Here is a 21488-nt window from a genome sequence, read left to right on the forward strand (position 1 = left end):
CCAGGATACAATATGGTACTGTATGGTGACTGGCCAGGACACAATATGGTACTGTATGGTGACTGGTCAGGATACAATATGGTACTGTATGGTGGCTGGCCAGAATACAATATGGTACTGTATGGTGACTGGCCAGGATACCATATGGTACTGTATGGTGACTGGTCAGGATACAATATGGTACTGTATGGTGACTGGCCAGTATACAATATGGTACTGTATGGTGACTGGTTAGGATACAATATGGTACTGTATGGTGACTGGTCAAGATACAATATGGTACTGTATGGTGACTGGCCAGGACACAATATGGTAATGTATGGTGACTGGTCAGGACACAATATGGTACAGTATGGTCGATGGCCAGGACACAATATGTTACAATATGGTAACTGGCCAAATATATAAGTATTAAAAACACATGATTACAAATATAAACAAATAGAAAAAATGTATAAGTATTAAAAACATTTTTATGAAATATAAATAAAATAATTTAAATAATATCAAATAAATAGCAATGAAACAACTTTCTTCTCCTACTTTTAAAGACACTTTACCTTAATTGCTCTAGATGGTATGCGACGGCCCTCCTGTAAATTGTTTAGCGAGGTAGTCATCAACTACTACAAGGATACCACGCCTCAACATGACACTGTTGACGGGGGCCAAGAACAAGTACAAACACGAGTTTATCATTCTATATTAAAATACATGGTGTGTTCATATAAATATAATTATTAAAACCAACATCCATTCAATATGTCGTCTGTTTAAACGACAGTGGTCTCCTGCGACGATGTCACATTCTGTGAGTCGCTGGTTGAATTGCATTTACATCATCATCATCTTAAGCTATTTCAATATGATGCTTTTCATGAAGATTCGTAAAATTTGATTTCCAAAACCGATTTTTTTCATTATCGCTTTTAAATGCCTCGCATGATTTAGAATTTTTCTCGCTCGTTTTATAAACCCTTTGCAGGATCAGTTGATTTGGAAAAAAATAAAATGCTGATCAAGTTGTTATTTTTCTGTTAGAGAACAGTTAACATTGACACAAATGAGATAATATTCGAGTTCCTTTTAGGGTGTCCCTTATGATCGTAACGAGTTTAAATATTTCTTCCTCATATTATTCTTAGAAGAAACCTATGCACGTGAATACCTAGCTTCAGCTGCATTTTTATTTAAAGTTGAACAGTTTATTGCATAACATATCAACAAAATTACATAGGACTTCTTATTTTTGGTAACAAAATAAAAGTGTTAACATCAATGTTTTATCAACATTATCAGACATGTCATACAAAAAAAGCATGCATGACAATACTAGCTACAGTTATTCCTGTTAAAGAGTATTAGATTTGTATTTTATGACTGAAAATATAACTTTCTCCATGCCTATGTTTTACACGGATACTTTGTGGGGAGTAACATAGTCAGAATATTTAACACAAGCTACAGTGAACCCTACAGAACTTTTTACAGAAGTTACTTGTGGTGACAAATACACATAATGAAAACTTATGTTACACTAACTTCTTTTGTTGTAATCGATTCTCACCGTTAACTGATGCAAGACATAAAGAACAAATCTAACATTTCAGTGTAATTCTGTGGCTAAATGACAGTACTGATGACATTTCAGCTGCATTTGACATGAATTAGAAAAACAGTATCACATTGTTAAATTTGATGACACAGTGTTATATATGACATGGCTCAACAACACGATAATTGATTCTTTAAAGGCTAATATATGAGAAAGATTTGGTATCGGGTTTGAATGATCTAACGTCTTATCAACAGCTAAGGTCATTTAAAGACGGCCTCCCCTGTGGGTGTGTTGGGAGGCGTCGGGATATTCGTATGTGCTTCCTTGTGATAGCCCGAAGCTGACGCAAACTCTGTACAGTTACCTCACTGAGGTATACTGCCGAAGGGTGACAGCAGGACACCTCACCCGGTCAAATGTTACCATACTGACAAGAAACAATCCAGTCATCCCACTGCCAAAATGCTGAGCGTTATGCAGTAGAAACCTACCATGTGCAGTGATTCTGGTATGTCTCGGCCAAGGACAGAACTCAAAACTTTCCTTACGAGGGAAAGTCATGATATAACCCGGATGTTACTTTTATTATATTTATAAATTAGTTAAGTATATATTCATTGAATAATGATAATGAAAAAGATTAAATATTTTTTTGATATTTCATTTAATGCACACAACAAAATTCTACAAATAGACATTTCAAATAGAAGCAATACCTACTCATTTGAGTAATTTGCTTACCTATCACAGCTGATTCCAAAAATACACATAAAAAAACATTGCATGATTTTAACAAATGCGAAACAATTGATAGAAAAATAATATAATTTTAAAATTGACATATTGCTAAAATACTGTTCTTCTTTGACTAGGTACCAGTTTAAAAAGAACTAGTAAATACACAATACCTGGACTTCAGACTTATTCCTAAAAGTGATAAGTCTTCGTCAGCTAAGCTCTGCACTTTCATTTTGAGATTGAACAGGTACACTTAGTTCGAAGAAGCTTTTTTGTTTTTCGATTAAAAAATCTGATGTTAAAATTGACAACAAATATCACTGCTTGCCACAAAAAAATGCATAAAAATAGCAACCATGGTATAGACATATGTCTTATTAATAACAATTACTTCGGGATAAAATGAATTATTTATTCACGGTTGATGTTTTAAAAAGAAGCTCAAACTTTCGAAAAGTGGTCATCAATGCTTTCTGATTACAGATACTTGAATTAGTTTGAACGAGAAAACATTCGAACTATTCAGTAATAAATGCGTTCTGAATTATTTATGATTAAATATGAAGTTTGAATGTTATGTGTCTTATTTGAAATGTCAACTCTGTGAAAATCACCTACGTATAAACAAAATAAAAATCAGAATGGCGACAAATCTGGTGGACAGTTTGTAATGCAGTTCCCAGACATTTTATCTTACGAGCTACAAAACAAACTAGAACATTGTCTGGTCTTGCATTTCGACCCAGTGACCTTGAACTTTGGTCAATTGACTCCTTGGTTATTTAGTTGTTGTTTACTTCCGATCAACTTTACTTCATAACGTCAAAAAATGTATATCTATGACGACGTCAGTATGTATTTTTGTAATCTACACATCTTGACCGAATTTCATGTAAATCGGACGAAATATCATTCGTTTTCCAGTTGCTTAGTCAACAAGCCTTTTACCTGGCATGATAGCATAGTGGTAAGCTAATTGGCGACGTAACAAAAATTACACGCATACCCATGAAAAAGTAGCAAAAATTAGATAACCAAGCATTCCTGAAGGGGAAGAGACTTCTTTTGCAAGGTAACGTACAGTTTATTTTGTAGGTGATCATGTCTGTTGTAATAATGATCTGGTAGTACAATATGAACAGTTTATTTTGTAGGTGATCATGTCAGCTGTAATGATGATCTGGTAGTACAATATGTACAGTTTATTTTGTAGGTGATCGTGTCAGTGGTAATGATGATCTGGTAGTACAATATGTCCAGTTTATTTTGTAGGTGATCGTGTCGGTGGTAATGATGATCTGGTGGTACAATATGTACAGTTTATTTTGTAGGTGATCGTGTCAGTGGTAATGATGATCTGGTAGTACAATATGTACAGTATATTTCAAAATATCTCTCTTTGGTCCAGTCATTCAGTGTTATGGGTAAAATCTATATTAAAGCTCAGGCAATAAAGAACATGTCGGAAAGCGTTTGAAGAAAAATGACATTTTCTACTACATGGTCACACTCTAAATAGGGAAATGACCACGCCAGAGTGATCTAATGGCAAACACAAAATAATACAATTATCACGTAAACAACCAGAGGATATGGACAATAAATATCAGTAACATTACACCAATTTTAACACTTTTAACACACGGCTAAAAACAATATATATTTAAACAAGTATTTAATTCAATATGCAAATATAATTATAAATGTGACAGTAAATGCGACATGAAGTAGTTCTGAGTCCGTGAGATCGACAACAAATTGTACACAACAAAACACTCTTCCATTTCCAAGAGCAAACTGTATAGACAATTTTGTAGTTCCATTACCATTAACATTTGGTGAGAATTCATTAATCTGACATCAAACTTTACGAACTTGTTTACATAGCTACAAAAACAGAAAGAGTATCATCCGGAAATAATTACCTACTTACAGGGGAAATGTTACCCCATAAGTTGTTTAACTTCACATGTCAACTCCAGATCTCGGTAAAGAACGAATGGCATTCTTACAGGGGAAATTTTACCCCGTAAGTTGTTTCACTTCACATATCAACTCCAGATCTCGGCAAAGAACGAATGGCATTCTTAGAGAGGAAATTTTACCCTGTCAGTTGTTTCACTTCACATATAAACTCCAGATCTCGGTAAAGAAAATTCCATTTTAACCACTCGGTAGAAAATGCCAAAGATTTATTGTGAAGAAGTGTACTGTCAGATGTGTACTTATGGCAATAAGACAAATTCAGGTTATCAAACTACTTTAGAGGCGTCTGTGTATATTGAAAACAGGAACTCAGGTCGATTTCTCCCATTGTACTCATCATCATCAACTTCCTTTATTTCTATCATTTTCTTTCTTGTGCTCCACCGCAATAAGCAACCTACAATAAAACCATTATATTGCTGGTAAAAAGGAAGCATTGCACTCAAACAAAAGCTGCTCTCTTTCTTATTTCAATGTGTAGTTCATTGTAGTACATCAAAACCATAAGTCGGCAGACAAACATCTTTATGTGTTATTCTTCTAATGCAACAGTTGTAGGGTACTCACACAAAAATGCATACATGTTTTTAGACTTCTTTATATATTATATTAATGATTTTATCCAACCACGTAATCAAAACGTTATCATTTACTTTTTAAACTTTGTAAATCTCTGATTTTTTTCAACGTTGTAATGGAAAATTAAAAAGTGTGAAGTGACAACAAAATATTATGTTAAGCAATATATTACGTTCTACGTTTTAGCATATCGTCATCGATATTCATTTGTTTATTATATTATGTTATAGATATTATCATACAGACCTTCGTGATTTAGAGACTCCAGATTGTATTTCCCGTCCTTGTACATTCGGCAGATGAACATTTGGGGAAGAGGATGCGATACTGAAGTCATACCTTTTGTGTCATTTACGTATCTCTGAAATAAAAATACACAGAATTATTTACAACATTGAAATAGATAAACATTTCATAGAGGAAGTAAATTAATTGTTTCGACCTCGCTAAAAGAAAGAGAAAACAAAAGATTGGTTTGAACTCAAAACAGAAAACTATGGCATTGAAATAGATAAACATTTCATAGAGGAAGCAAATCAATTGTTTCGACCTCGTTAAAAGAAAGAGAAAACAAAAGATTGGTTTGAAATCAAAACAGAAAACTATGGCATTGAAATAGATAAACATTTCATAGAGGAAGCAAATCAATTGTTTCGACCTCGTTAAAAGAAAGAGAAAACAAAAGATTGGTTTGAACTCAAAACAGAAAACTATGGCATTGAAATAGATAAACATTTCACAGAGGAAGCAAATCAATTGTTTCGACCTCGTTAAAAGAAAGAGAAAACAAAAGATTGGTTTGAACTCAAAACAGAAAACTATGGCATTTTTGGTTTTGTATCGTCTAATGTCCTATAAAAGCAGTGGTCATTGAGGACATCAGGTAAAAGCCGAAATCAAAAGTAAAAAGTAGAAAAATAGATGTGCATCAATATCACATGACCTAAAATATTATGGTCCATATATAACGCGTGTTTACTTATTGAAGCGTGACGACCAGTCTCTATACATCAGCCTACAATGAACCATGTACCGGAAACCATTTCATTTTAATCTATTGACCCTAAAACCTCAAGGAATAGTTTATATGACAGCATAGGAAGTCTAAAGGTTCCATTTGAAACTGTTGACATATACGAAATTTTGAACTATCCAAAAGCTGTCAATCACAACACAAAGCTTTACTATAGTCACACTTATCATTTTAAGTTTAACACATTTCTTCTGTTTGGTGTTGTTTCGTTTAATACCTATATTTACTCACCAGATTTTAGATTTAATGACTTTTTCAGAGTTGATTGGTCTTTAAGAATCATACTAATGCTGATAGTAATGGAAATGGATGTTAGCCCTAACTTTACCTAACAACTTATAATTAAACATGGGTGCGGATTTAATTGAAACTTAATCCAATAATTATTATCTTTTTATTACCATGGTTCTTATTTTCTGAGCATTGCATTACCTGGACTAGACCTAGAAATGTAATGACACTTACGCCACAACAGCGTTTGGTATTATTTTCCTGCTACTTTTGTCAGTATTTTTCTATCGTTTTATCGACTTATAGAATTACAATTTCGGTCATGTATTGAATATCACATTAGCTGTTCAAACTTAACTCGTTAGTCAACGATAGAAAATGTTGAACGATACTGTTTAAAACTAAAAAAAATTAGGATGACTTAATTTAAAAGATTGTCATATTGAATAATTCTAAAGCGTCTTTACACAATTACAAAAACGTATTTCATGAATTCACAAAGGTGTGAATAAGCACTTTGTAAATGTTGTAAAAAATTGAATTCCTCGCTTAGAATATAAACATTAAATTGCCAAAGCTCAACAATGGCGTTGTTACCTTTAATTTGACACCACCTGATGTTCCAACCGAGATATATCCGTCCGTTGCTTTGCACATGAGCGTAACTAAATACAGCCCTTTATTATCACAGCCGTCTCTTCTAAAACCGTGATATGTATCGCGAGAGAATTGAACTGCAAATAAACAATGGGGGGTTTAGTGTAATCTCAAACAGCCATAGGCACATGAGGATCAAGGAGACACCTATAGAAAATTAGCAAGCACAGGGAGACAGAGAAGTAAGGAAAGGAGTTAAGAGATCTCTAGTGCTGTAATGGGATCTAAACTGGTCTCTCCAATATCCTCTTAAGACATAGAATATACGGTGGAAAATTCCCGAATCTTTAGGGGCCCCACTTTTTGTCGATTTCTACGATCGACATGTAGTGGAATACACTGGGTCTTATTCCTGTGTTCTCCAATGTCCACTGAACTGAAGACAAAGGAGAGACCATTCCCGAAACTGCAGGAGGCCCCGTTATTAATCAACTCTTAGAACATGCAGTGAGATACATCAGACATAAAGGTTATAATTAAACATATACTGTATACAAACGCCACGCGAGAACTTATAATGAACTATCTGTCAAAAACTGGCAGTATACTATACTGAACTATACTAGCAGCGTTCAAAACCAATGGAAAGTTTGATAAAGAAGCAAAAACATGATTAAATCTAAATCAAAATGAGGAAAAAGGAATAAAATAGATACTAACATCTTGGATCTTCGATGTTTGGTAAGTGTGCCAGAGTTAATTCGTCGGAATCATCCCTCGAGCAAAGGTACTTTTGCTTTCCTTCGGAGAAATGAGATATCCAACATTTCAACTTATTTTTCCACTCTAGGTTATAGATTACACGGAAATGTCGAGTGATCTTCCGCAGCAATCTGGCAGTAAAATTTACCATGGTATCCCCACCTAGAATGATAAAGTAAGGAATTTATAAAAAATAAGATAAAAACAAACTTTTAGATATACAGTTGTATTATAGAAAACTATTACACACGTGTCATTCTTGCAGTAGAATCTACCATGGTATTTCCACTTAGAATGGAAATGTTCTTATAGAAAAAAAACGCAAAACAACTTTTACACATTATTTTAGAAGTAAAAATGTTTTTATAGGGATATTTTGTACAGAAATATATATCCATATCATGACTTGAAACATCAAAAATACAACTTTTAGTTAATGATATCAATGCATGTACACGTTAATCTAATGTCTGATATAATGTACATATTTATTGGTAATACTATTTTCACGCTTTTCACCATGAATATATTGCGTTTAATTATGACTGCACCAATTACATGTACATCTGTACAACTGCTTTATTTAGCAATTAATTTGGTTGCGCCAGCTCATCATAACGCTAATCGGTACATAATTGATAATATACTTCAGCTTGAGAGCACAAAATATGTGTTTGGATTTGTATTATACAACTTCCTATCGACAGTCATTATGAGAATTTAAAGTAAATATACGTTCATGTCGATGTACTCACCATCCTCGTCAAGAAATTCCAGGGATATGTCGAGTCTCATAATCTCGATGTACTCTTCGTCTTCGGTATGACGATGTCGCTCTATTGCCTTTGAAATGAGAACAAGATTCATAGTTTCATATTTGGAGAGAATTCCTGTCATGATAATACAAAATGTATGTTTTAATCCTGGTAAATGAAATCGCATATCTGGCTTGAGGTGTTCCTAATCCACGAAATTTACTGATTTACTCTACGTTTGCTGTATGAGTGTTTTTCGACCTTTTTTCAGTTACTTTCTACGCTTACGATCATCATTGACGATTGCTTTAATATGAAAACGTCGTTTAAAGTGATAATTGATGTCTGGTTTGATTATCGTGGACTGACAATAACAATAAGCTACATTTTTACTTTATTATCGTGGTCTGACATATTTAATTTTCCAACGTTTAGTTTAACAATATATTTTTCAGTATTCAACTATATTGCATATACATATATTACTATGGGATGGAAAAACAAGCTTGCAATTTATTCTCCAAGTGCATCGAAATGTAAATGAATCTTTGGAACTGGAAACACCTGATTTCAGTATAGAATGATTAGAGTTACAATCAATATACATGTAGACACGATAGTATTATATTCCAGATCGCCACAATGAACAACTAGGTCATATTTCGAATTTCATTTGAAAGAAAAAACATTTACCAACGACTGTTTGCATTCCATCCGTATGACGTCACACATCCTTCGGACTACGTCATTATGACTGAGATGGCATATGTCTTCTTCGTTGACGCTTATCAAGCGGTCTCGTGACCTAAACCAACACGATAAAACACCATATTAAACATCTTAGGACTAGTTACAGGTTTCACATTTGTACAGTGGTTTGGTTTGACGAAGTCATTTTAAAATTCTATGTCATTTCCTCATGAATTAATATTTCAGTTTGAAGCCAGAAGATTCTATATACGTACTTATTTAGAAGAACTCAAATAATGCATAATCAAAAGTTGTTGGGTAAACATAGTGAAGAGCTAGTTTGCTACAGAAATAGTATAAAATACATTAAATTAGAGCAATTCATCAAAAAAAAAAAAAAAAAAAAAGAATGAAAGAAAGAAAGAAAGAAAGAAAAATCCGCTTAAACATAGCAGACCATTATTTTCCTTCACATATTTATTTCCCGGGATTTTTCTGTCATCGAAGAGAATAATAACACTTTAAAATAATGTTAAAACAATGATGTTTATCATTGAAATATTTCCTATTATTGCATATACTTGCTAATTGTTTTCGCATAACTTTGTTAGTGTATATAGCGGGTTCCTGAGTTTCATTCGTATTTGAATTGAATGGATTATTGTAAATATTGACCAAACTAAGAGTAGTTTCCGGAAGTCATGCAATCTTTTTAAGTTTGTTTACGATAATGATAGTTTTGTTACCATACACGCTACCCTCATACATAAGTTAGAAGTGACAACGGCTCATAATATGTATATGTATTCATGCTCTGTAAAACGCGGTGTTATTGCACCTCCCATATTCTTTATATTTGATTTTTCGTACTTTCTTTCCCAGGGCAATATTTGCTCCTAGTATCATCGCCGATTTCTAGAAGGACGAACCAGCTGTATTTTAAATATATTAACAGACATAAAAATGTGTATCTATAACTAAAGCGACGGTTATCGGTTCAATATACAATGCTACGACACAAAATAATAAAACACAATGCATAAACACTCACGTGAGTTGAAAACGTTGTCTAAATCCTGGAGAAGACCGAGCTATATAATGACCATCGATCTGAGACTCGAGCAGAACCCAGTCTGATTTGCCCATCTCCAGTTTGGATGCATTAGAATTTGATGCCTACAGTTACAACGTGGCTGCAAAACGATTTAAGACAGAACTAAGTCACGTTTGCCTTGATTTAAGTTTCTTCTTTAAAAGATCGAATATTTCATTTGATTTCATTCATCACGTGTGAATTCTCCAAATGATATAAAGTAATTTAAACATGATTTTCAAGACAAAAGAAAATAATATGAAATGATTTCAGATAATATAAATTGATATAAAATGGTTTTGCAGATGATATAATGTAATTTATACCACAATACGCTGTGTTATTCCACTCTCAAGCCATTGTATAAATGTGCCGACTGTTGGATATATAGTGGAATATAACCTTTCGGTCTTTTGATTGGTCAAGAATTCAAACTTTGACCCGAGCTGCAATTGTTATTGACGTCATCAATAATCGAATGACGTCACATCACCGAGTCCCGGCGTCACCTGTACACCTTATTTTCATACGCGAAATAAGACTTTGCCACATTTCCATTTGATTCAAACCGACATTATTGTGGTAGAAACAGGACACACGACATGATTTTTGGATATGGAATTTATTTCACACTCGTAAGTTATTTTTAAAAAGTTACGAAAAACACTCGCTAAAGCTCATGTCTTTTTTTTTTTAACTTTAACAAATAAATTCATTATCCAACAACCACTCGTTGTGAAAGCTCTATATAAACACAATTTTCTAGATGATATATAGTAATATAAACGTGATTTTCCAAATGATTCAAAGTTATGTAAGAATATTTTCCACATAATACAAAATATATATCAAAATAATTTTCCAGTAAAAGTAGATAATACAGAAATGATTTATCAGATAATAAGTTATATTAAAATAGCATGACCTACATAATTGTCTTACCATAGACATTGTGCATCCTTCTTGTGTGGTGTTTCGACTGATCTGTGCATAACCACTAAATCCAATTTCTCTTACACAGATTGATCGATCAGTTTCATCTATTGAAATACATTTCTCTTCAATTATATCACAGCTGTCAATTCTGTGTATATTCCGAGGTGCATTTCCCTCGCCATAGCATTCCTGAATCGGTCCTTTCACCATTAATTTGGGCGTAATACCACGCTCAGATTGTACATCTCCAGATCCACTGTATTCCTGTTACAAAATACAAATTTGTGTTGTCGTAGCAAAGATCACTAAGAATAAATAAAGATTCAGAAGATTGTCATATGAAAACATTATATGTAGACTATATAAAGACAAAACTTGTTTATGATTGGTCATACATCATATATTAAAACATTGTCATATGAAACCGGCACCAACACTTTATGAATAAGCTAAAAAAATATATATTTCGATAAGTATACAGTATACAACGCGGAAATTTTTTAAAAGCTCTTTAAGCCCTTCAAATCACTTGAAAAAAGATTTCATAGGCATTTGTTTTTCTACATAAAGATTCGTCATATATCATATGGACCAAACAAAAAAGGAAACAATATTTTGTGAATGAATTAGATAAACAAAAATCGGTCTTTCGATGAATAGTTCGTTAGCAATAAATGAAATACAGAGATGGAGGCACACGATTCAGATGGTTGCTTTAGGAGTTATTGACTTTTATGAAAAAAGTACTTTACATATTAATGGCATTACAAAATTGGCCAATGTAGCAATAAATAAATCCAATCTATAGAATAATAAGATTTACGTTCATAATAACGCTAGAAACTTAAAATTATTTTGATAATTTTATTAAAACTAAAGAAAATCGAAATATACAAACTTCTGTCGTGTTCCCTACTTTACAATTTAATTTGTTTTGAAATCACATAATAACCATGTGTCCTAATATGATGTTGTCTTATTGGGGATTCAATACAATACGAAACTTTTACGTTGATAATAAATTCTTACCATGCTTTCTGTTCCATTTGGCTGTTTTCTTCCACAGCTGTTTCCCTCCCCAGTTCCGTAACTCTGCGTTGTAATATTGTCATCACTATCATTGCTATCACTCCTTTTCTTATTGCTCTGTAGGTTATCACGATGTAATGACCTGCCATCTTTAGTGCTATCATTTTGTGAAGATTGTCCCTCCAACGACAACGAATCAAATTCAGCTGAATTGTCAAATGAAGACTGACTAGATGTTGATTGGCTAAAACTGCTGTACCCCGATTCTAACGACGAGGTGCTTAGTGGTAAGGACAAATCGTTTTTATATGTATTTGGAGAATCCATAGGCTGAAAACAAAAAAATTAAAATTGTTTACAACTGCAATAATAAGTAAATTTTAAAACGACATGAACATAAGCTAACATATATGAAATTTAAACATGTAGCACATAGACATTCTTTGTTATTTGCTAGTTGAAAAACCAGGACCAGTTTTAGGCGAGGAATCCTTGCAGCAATTGTTGAATAACTGAACAAAATGCGGAAGGCACATTACATGCCATCCAGAGCAATTACGTAAAAGTGTCTTGCCCAAAGACAGCACAGACCGTTCCGTTTCTCAGCTTCCAGAGAAACACAAACCAGGACTGGTATAGAGCGTGAGATATCGCGGCCACCAGCAGAAAATGTGAATTTAGATATACTATAAGTAAGAAAAGGCGAAATATGATTTACCATCAAGAAATCAATGCTACAGAATAGCAAGTTATTACTTCGTTATAGGTGAGATGTCAACTAGTTTAAATGTCTGAGTGTGAGCTAAGAATCCTTTATAAAGAAAACGGTTCAATCATTTCCTTATATATAACTGTTAAACCCACTCGTAATGCTGCATGTGACTGAAAACACTACTTGTGATTGAAATAGTTTAATAATTTCCCTGTATTTTTGGTAAATACACTGATCACGTGCATGGGAAGTAGGAAGTTTATCGTTGTTACTTATTCGAGTTAGTCACTTTCAAATTCAAACATAAATCAGATAAACAATGGAATATCTCTAATAATAACATTAACTTTACCGATAGATATCAATAAAAATAAGTTTATGGTAAAAGTGATATTTCATTATAATACCTTAACTGTGTAACGTTAAAAGGTTCACGCATACATTTTATTAACTTATTAATTTATAGTTATATGCTGGTTTTGACGAACTTAAGATGTTTACATGTTTTCATTGGTCATATGTATTTCCGGACAGGACGTGTGGCACGTGACATACATATGTGCATTTAGTTAACCGTGTGTTCATTTGTAAAGAAAATCTACCGAAATAGGGGGAAAGGTCGCTTGTACGTTTTTTCGGTTATTGTCACTAGTGAATCATTGAAGTATGAATTGAAAACATCAGCAGAGGAAGGAAACATTAGAAAAACTATAACCCTTAGCATGATGTACTATAGAATTTACAAATATCCGTATGGAAATTTTACTTTCATATTGATATGAAGAACAAAGATCAAACCCAAGGACATTTTTAAAGTTTCCGTTAAAAGAATTAATAATAAAACAATAAAAAAGAGACCCATGGTGCCTGCATTGCGCACCTTAACAATTCAATGATAATAGGAAGACATTTTAAGAAACATTACAAATGTTTTCCCATTTTGGGATCCATCTTTCTATGAGAAGAGAGTTAAACTACCATATGACTGTCTGGTTTCAAAGATGATAAGAAGCAAATTTAGTTGAAAATACTTCCTCGTAATTGATATAACTCCCATAAAAAGTCCTATAAAACCCCGGAGAGGCAATCCTTCGATCCATATATGCAACATTCTCCTTCTCCCAATAATGCTCCCGACCATTTGCATGACACTGACTTCTGACAAACCTTCTTTTTACGGCAATTTCTCACAATGTGACTAACCTTCATACAAATAATAAAATATCTTCTTATGTCAGCTGGCTAATTATTTCGTCGATACACTTAAAATAACACGATGATCACGATTAAAAAGTTTTGATTAATGTTCGGGGTGAATGAATGTACTGCATGTCAACGAAATTTGATGAGAAAATGTTTATTATAAATTGAGCCATCCCCTGAACAGAAAATACTTAATTGATCTAAATTGATCTAAACAGGAGCGTTAACGAAACTCCGATTTAAAAATTCACACATAAACAAGCATATGTAGTCATGCAACGACGATTGCCAATATCAAAATAACACAGCTGGTCGCCTTCTTATTTTTTAATTATAGTGTTCAAATTTAGATTTTCTCCAAACCCAAGTAGATAGTGAAGTATGTATAGTTGTACGTTCTCCTATATCTTTGAATTGTGTTACGCTGAGACAATAACATATACTTAATCAAGGGTAATCAGTTTGTTTGTTTGTTTGTTTGATTCTGAGTAAAGAGTTGTCTGGTGATGTACTTATTACTTTCTGTAAATAAAACAACTTACCTCATCAAAGTCCATAACACCAAGTTTTCTAAACTCCTCCATTTTGAGACTAGTCGCCCACCAGTGTTCGGTTAGATCGTTGCTGAAGAGTAAAGAAAACTGGGTCAAGATAATGATCTATCGTGTATACACATTGTGGATACTTAATGCGCTATTGTTGTTTAACGTCTTATCAACAGCTAAGGTCATTAAAGGAAGTACTAGATGTATGCGTGTGATGAGTGTTTTGGGATCCTGCAGTTTGTTCGTGTAACATATGTTGGCATCCTTGTAACAGAGCTAACTGATGTAGTACTATCACTGAGTATGATGCTGAAGGCCACAAGTAGCACACAAACAGTTAAAACTGAGTGCAAAGCAGGAGTAGTTACTACTTTTTTAATGAACCTTGGTGTATCTCGTTCAGAGGAAGGAACCCTAAGCTTTCCCTACAGGAGCAAACGCTCAAATAAAGGCTAAAAGTGAGACTATATCAAAGGAGACATTGAGGAAATGAAAGCAAGAAGAGAAAAAATTAGATCCTAAATTTAAGCAATGGGGTCAGCCGATACAATTCCTTCGCCCTACCTACATCGACGAGATGTAAATCTCATTCATATTCCTGCAATAAATGGGAAAGGTCTAAAGATGAGTTCTTCTTTACACGAAGAACAACATTTAAAATATATTTACTACACATTTTGCCAGAAGCAATTAATATGGAATAATGCTTAATCGAAATAAAAGTTCACTACTGACAGTTAAAAGTACAAGCTATTCTCTTATTTATGCTCCACTGATAACGAGGTCCGCCCATCTACCAGAAAGGGAAATCTTCATGATTTAAGCAAATTTTTGTGAACAATAAACGGATATTTGAAAGTACAGTTGTATTATTTTCTAGTTTATTATGCATTTTGGATGAATATTATCGGAAGCCGATCCAGATGTGACTTTCTAACAGTTAATGAATCGAGAATAATAATATTAAGAGATAATATGAATCATATTGCTTCCAGTTAGAACTTTATGCTGATTTGCAAGACAAGTAAAAATAATTGGGAATGGAATGCCTTTACTTGAGGTAATATTATCACACCAGAACACCTGGTCACAACCATATGAACATCATTCTGTATTTATCAATATTTCACCTTTGTTTGATTCTGAGTAAAATTACTTCTTTTCATTTACACATTGGCAATCTGCTTGTCATCACATTGTCAAGTCATGATTATTGCAAAAACGTGAACTCTCTTGCAATTTCATTGAGCCGTAAACACAGAATCATTCTGATACATATAATTAAGCTGATAACGTTTCCCAGCTATCAAATGTATGATTCGATAAACCGCATACATGATGTATTACAATCACCGTTTTAGTAATGCAAATCTTTCATTGCAGCGAACATGGAAGCAGCTTATTCATATATCAGCTTCAGGGTCATACTTTAAATGTACTTGATAATTCTGAAATACTTTGACAGTGATTAGATACTACTGAAGCTTAACAATCTGCAAAATGGTGAACAACTAAACTGAGCCAATAAATTGAAGGATCGTTAACTTTATTTAACATTTCACATTACTTATTTAATAACATTAAATGCTTGGTGATATTGAATAATTATATCATCATTTAATTCATTATAGATTCATTTAGTTACATGAATTTGAATTATATAACAGACCATGGATGTAAGCTTAAATTCCAGTGAAATCAAATACAATCCGACCATCTGTTATAATATATCCATAGTTCTGCCAATCATTTGGAATTGAAAAGCAAAATCAAACTATTTTATGAAAACCGATTAAAATAAAGGGTAACAAACATATAAACCTTTGTAAACATGACATTGATTTCCATCAGGAGAGTAAAAGTCAGCTTTCTGAAACAATCTCTATGACTATAGCCTCGCTAAACACTAAACATTGGCGTTGCTTTTACTTCTACGTGCAGTTGTTTATAGTACTATGTATCTAAACCAGATTGAGAAACCGACATTTCAACACATAACTACTACCGCGTGCTGAAAAGTAACATTGCTCTAAATTATCCTAATTTGGTAATTAATATTTCTGTGATAGTGGATCATTTTGAGAACAACCTGCAATGCGAATGTGCATTAGTGTTACTAGGTGCATACGACAGAGGATAACTGCGGATATCAAATTTTGTTCAACTGAAGGCTGATCTGTCGGTGTATTTTATATTCCCCGTGCTATTCAGATAAATCCGCCTCAAAGGTGTTCCATCCTCCTTCATTAATGAAACAAACAACATTGCCAAGTAATTCTCCAGTCTAAATTTCATCAAAATGCATTAAGGTTTTCAGGATTAGTAGGGTTTTTAAAAGATTTAACCATGATTACACTGTAATAGTTTACTTTTTAAAGCACTTTAACATAAACTACACTGTATTATGTTACTTTTTCAACTACCTTGCCATAAACTACAATTGAATATTTTACTTTTTATACTACCGAAACATAAACTAGACTGTATTATTTCAATTTTTATACTACCGAAACATAAACTAGACTGTATTATTTCAATTTTGATACTACCTTAACATAAACTAGACTGTATTATTTTACTTTTTATAGTACCTTAACATAACCCTACACTGTGGTATTTTACTTTTTATACTACCTTAACATAAACTACACTGTAATATTTTACTTTTTCTGTTACCTTTAAATGATTACAGGCTATTTCATACACGATTTTTGCAATTGTCAGTCGAAGTATATCCACGACAAATAATTTAAGCAAAAACTATCGGTTTACAGATATGTTTTTACATTTTAGAATATTCAGTACCTGGATACCAACACTTTGGCCACGTCATTCTTGGTAATGTTTAACGTTCTATTGACATGTCCTCAATTAATGCTTTTAAGCATAATTTGATATAAATCGGTATATCTAAGCGAGGAACCTAATTACGAAAAGTTACAAACATCACATTAAAAGTTGCTAGGTTGAGACATTGTGATTTCCGGGTAGATTAGCGAGAGGTTTTAATGAAATAGTCACCAAAATAAAATCACATGCAGAGTGATTTGTTAAAAATATCCCAAGAGAAAGAGATCTTAAGCATTTTCATAAAAACTATGTTTTGATTACAATAATGAGGCATTACGCCAACAGTGTTTTCAATAATACACATTTCATTGGCTTCCATACAGAAGCACAACTGTTTCGGTTTGGAAGCCAATCTTATTGATATACGTCACGGGGTAAACTTCCGCCTTAAATATCTTATTAAGAGTAGTACTTGCTGGTTTTGACAACTACGATAGATGGGACAATACAGGAGAAAACACAACACGAATGCGTGGAGTTCTTAGTAATGTATACCTGCACGTATGTATCTTATATGGCGTGCTTCTTGTTATCGAAATCGACAGGGAGCAGAGAGAAATTCATTACATTTTCTTTCATTTTGCAGTGTAATACCTAGTAAACTGTCTGGCAGTCTTTGTCTCATTAAAGAATGAATATTGTTACATATTATTACCATATTGTTAAGCGGATCAGCTTTGTCTACAACCAGTGTTTATGAGCCACGGGGGGAAATTAGCAACATGACACTATTACACCAAAGGCTGTATTGAAGGGCTGAACTATGTCCCCTAAATAGAAGTATCCTTTTGCAATAGAATAACAACGTGACGTCACAATCGATGAAACACAAATTTATATCAACGTGTTTACAATCTGTTTAACTGTACTGAAAGGGATTCTACTTTCGGTTTCACTATCAGCCTAAATAGCTGGAGATTTCCTTGAAATCCTTGTGTAATCATTATGTGCACACATGTTTAGTACTGACTGACCTGTTTACAACTCATGCTGATAAAGTGGGTTTACCGACGATTTGGTAGACTGACTACTACGTCAAAATGTAGACTGTGAACTTCTCCGTGAGAGTGCTATCTGACTTTTCATTAAGGAGGTTTTACTTTTCAGAGTGAAAATAGTGGATGTTATATAAGTGGCTTTGGTCGAATTTGATATATCCAATTTGATATAGTCCCGACTGTAAAATATGTTGATCACATAATCAAATATTGTGGAAATATAAGTTCTCACACACCTTCCATTTTAGGACTCGAGTAGGACGGTATGGGATTCTCAAAAGTGACAATCTTGACCGTCATATATTAATTATGACATCAAAAAATCATCATACATGTATTCCTCCGGTACCACTTCAACATTTATAGTGAGATACTGCTATGTTTTTGCATAATAATATTTATCTTAAATTAAAAATCGCTTCTATTTATTACCAATTAATGTACAATATGACAGAATTGTGATATAATTGTATAAAGATGTTCTAGGAAATATCATAATATATCATATAGAATAGAGACACGTAACCTAAAATAAATAGGCATATGGTACGCCCATGGCATTAATATCATATAGATATGTAATGAATAGCTCATTTAGATGAGTGGAATGGTAGGTGGTTACGAAATTGTTTAACAAATTTCAAGAAATTTCATCAATAACTTTATTACTTTTTTTATCAATGAAAAGAAGATAAATAAATAATAAAGAAAAGTGAACTTTTTCACTGCTGTCAAACATCCAATAAAAACACCAATAACGCAATAAAAATCAACAGACTTCCATGCACATTTTTACAGTTTTAATGAATTCCGGACATAGGATCTTTTATAAACATAATAAACGAAATAGGTATGTTTCTCGAGCGTTATTAAATGAATATATGCATTTTAATGCCTTCGGTAACATACAAAGACATGCACAGATAACTTAAGGAATATTGGAAATATATAAAGAATATACATTTATGTATATACCTTGTGTACATCTGTTTGCCGTAATTAATTAATAATATCAGAAAAAAATATGGTATGACATTGATATTGAAATGTTTTGACAAGTAAATAACACACATTATAATAAGTATCATTTACTTATAAAATAAGAATATTATGAAAACGAAGAAGACGACGATGTTAAATAAGTTTATATATAATATGTGTGTGAGTTATCTAAATAATATAGACAAACGTGTTTTAACTTATTGATCACATTTAACACAACATTACACATTTGAATCATTGTGATTTTATATACAGTAATAACATTACACAAAATACTCGTCATCTGTGTTCAATTTAATGAATGTTTACAAAAAGATAACCTTAAAAACCCATATGTTATGGGCCGGCAGGAGCCGGGCCATTATATTGTATAGTTTAAGATAAAATGCATGCGTTGCTGCGGAGCTAACATGTATTTTAATTAGTTTCTTTAGAAGAGATAAGACTAATAAAAAATGTGCTGTATACAGTATTTTTAAAAGAATATATCGTCATCGTATTTGTTTTAAAAATATGTCATATGGTCTAGTTTAAAAACGTTATTATAAACTGAAACACACGTACATCCAGCAGACTACTCACAATCTATTTTTAGCACAAGGCTGTGCCATGTATACAGGGACACTCCCTTTAATTGCTGTGGGGCTAACATGCGGTGGAGCAGTGTGTTCAGTAGAAAGACCTTATAAAAATGTACTGTATTTGTTAAATAAATATATTATCATTCCCGTTTTTTTTTTAAATATTTGTTTTAGTTTTCTTTGTTAGGTAAATTATTGGAAAAGTTAATATTTCTTATTCTTGGTCCTGTAATAAATTTTTTCTTTAAATTTAAATACAAATAACTTTAAATATCTTGCTAAAAATGCTGTTGTAGTAAACCTTGCATTGGTATGTACAGCAAATGTACATGAATATTCTGTATTCCAAGTGCCTTTTTTTAAAAGTCGATATATACAATTTATGTCTTGCCAAATTTCCATTTGGGCATTTGGGAAAACTGGAGAGTGACAGCACAACAATTACATCACATGTGATCAGTTAATCTACATATTGTTCAACACCATGGTCATCCCCATCGATGAAAAAATGAACTAAGCTACATATGTGAGCATTTAATTTACCATACATTTAATTCTGATAACATATCCTTTTAATGAAGGGAACTGGGGTCAATTTTCATTCTGTAAGTATTTTGCGGCCCACTTTGACGCTTGCGTCAATAATTTTTCTTGTTTACAGTCACACAATTATACGAATGACAAAAGGTGTTAATAGAACTACAACACAAACCAGACATAACCACTGACTCGAATCTGATATGACTAATCTAGCATGCCTGTGTTACATTGTACTACATACACAGTTTTCAGCGCTTCGACATGAATATTCCCCAATACGTATTGTATGGAAAATTTGGCAGATCACATACAACTTCTACATAACGAAACAAGCTTGGTGTACTTACCATTTGTAGATAGAACAATGTGAAATAATAACGGAGTATCCTTTGAAATGTACCAGCTTCACACTGTTCGTTTTCAATCTATTTATATCTTTGTAAAATTTCCTGTTATATGTGTATATATTACCCACAAATCATCAGTGGTAAATACACAGACAACAACATTTACCTGTACACAGACATTTAGTTTGTTTAAAATCATACCTATGTCGCTAAGCTGTATAAGTAAACATCTCATAAATACTGTATGTACATTTAAACTATTAAAGGTGAAGGTCTACTCACCAGTTTAATAATGTAAACATTTGTCTGGGTGATAAATCGATATGGAAAAAAAGCACCGAGAACCCGTACACAACCTGTAATAAAATACATATGTTCTGTATATATTTACTAAAGGCCAGACGACAGAACCCAAAGCCTTAAAACCTCAACTCAAGACCAGAGAACAGAAACCAAAGCCTTAATCTTAGGGGAGAAACCTCAACTAAAGGCCAGAAGTGAGACAGTGTCATAGGATACATTAGGTGGGAAAATGTAGATCCAAAATTTAGTATTCTTACAAATCATTAATTGGGGTAGCATGTACTATTTCTCTCTCAGAATGCATTGGTCAAGTCAAAACACATGCGAACTATTACAGGTGACTTTAAAGTATTTACATTGAAGGACAATGCCACAGTTTTTACAAAGTGTTTAACTATACTGAGTTAAACAGTTCATATG

At 32.9% G+C, this 21488-nt stretch overlaps 1 protein-coding gene across 1 annotated transcript; it reads right to left on the reverse strand.

Annotated features, from left to right (window-relative positions):
* Positions 1-2203: 2203 nt before the first annotated feature.
* Positions 2204-20862, reverse strand: LOC117342263. Its single transcript, XM_033904351.1, has 11 exons — positions 20766-20862; positions 14445-14526; positions 11988-12317; positions 10965-11222; positions 9981-10122; positions 8933-9044; positions 8240-8327; positions 7443-7646; positions 6723-6859; positions 5108-5222; positions 2204-4679 (listed from the first exon to the last, which is right to left on the reverse strand). The coding sequence occupies exons 5-11, from the start codon at positions 10073-10075 to the stop codon at positions 4549-4551; spliced, it is 882 nt and encodes a 293-aa protein (XP_033760242.1). The 5' UTR covers positions 10076-10122; positions 10965-11222; positions 11988-12317; positions 14445-14526; positions 20766-20862; the 3' UTR covers positions 2204-4548.
* Positions 20863-21488: the final 626 nt, after the last annotated feature.

This window comes from Pecten maximus, chromosome 14, assembly GCF_902652985.1.
Source record: "Pecten maximus chromosome 14, xPecMax1.1, whole genome shotgun sequence".
Lineage (NCBI taxonomy): Eukaryota > Metazoa > Mollusca > Bivalvia > Pectinida > Pectinidae > Pecten > Pecten maximus.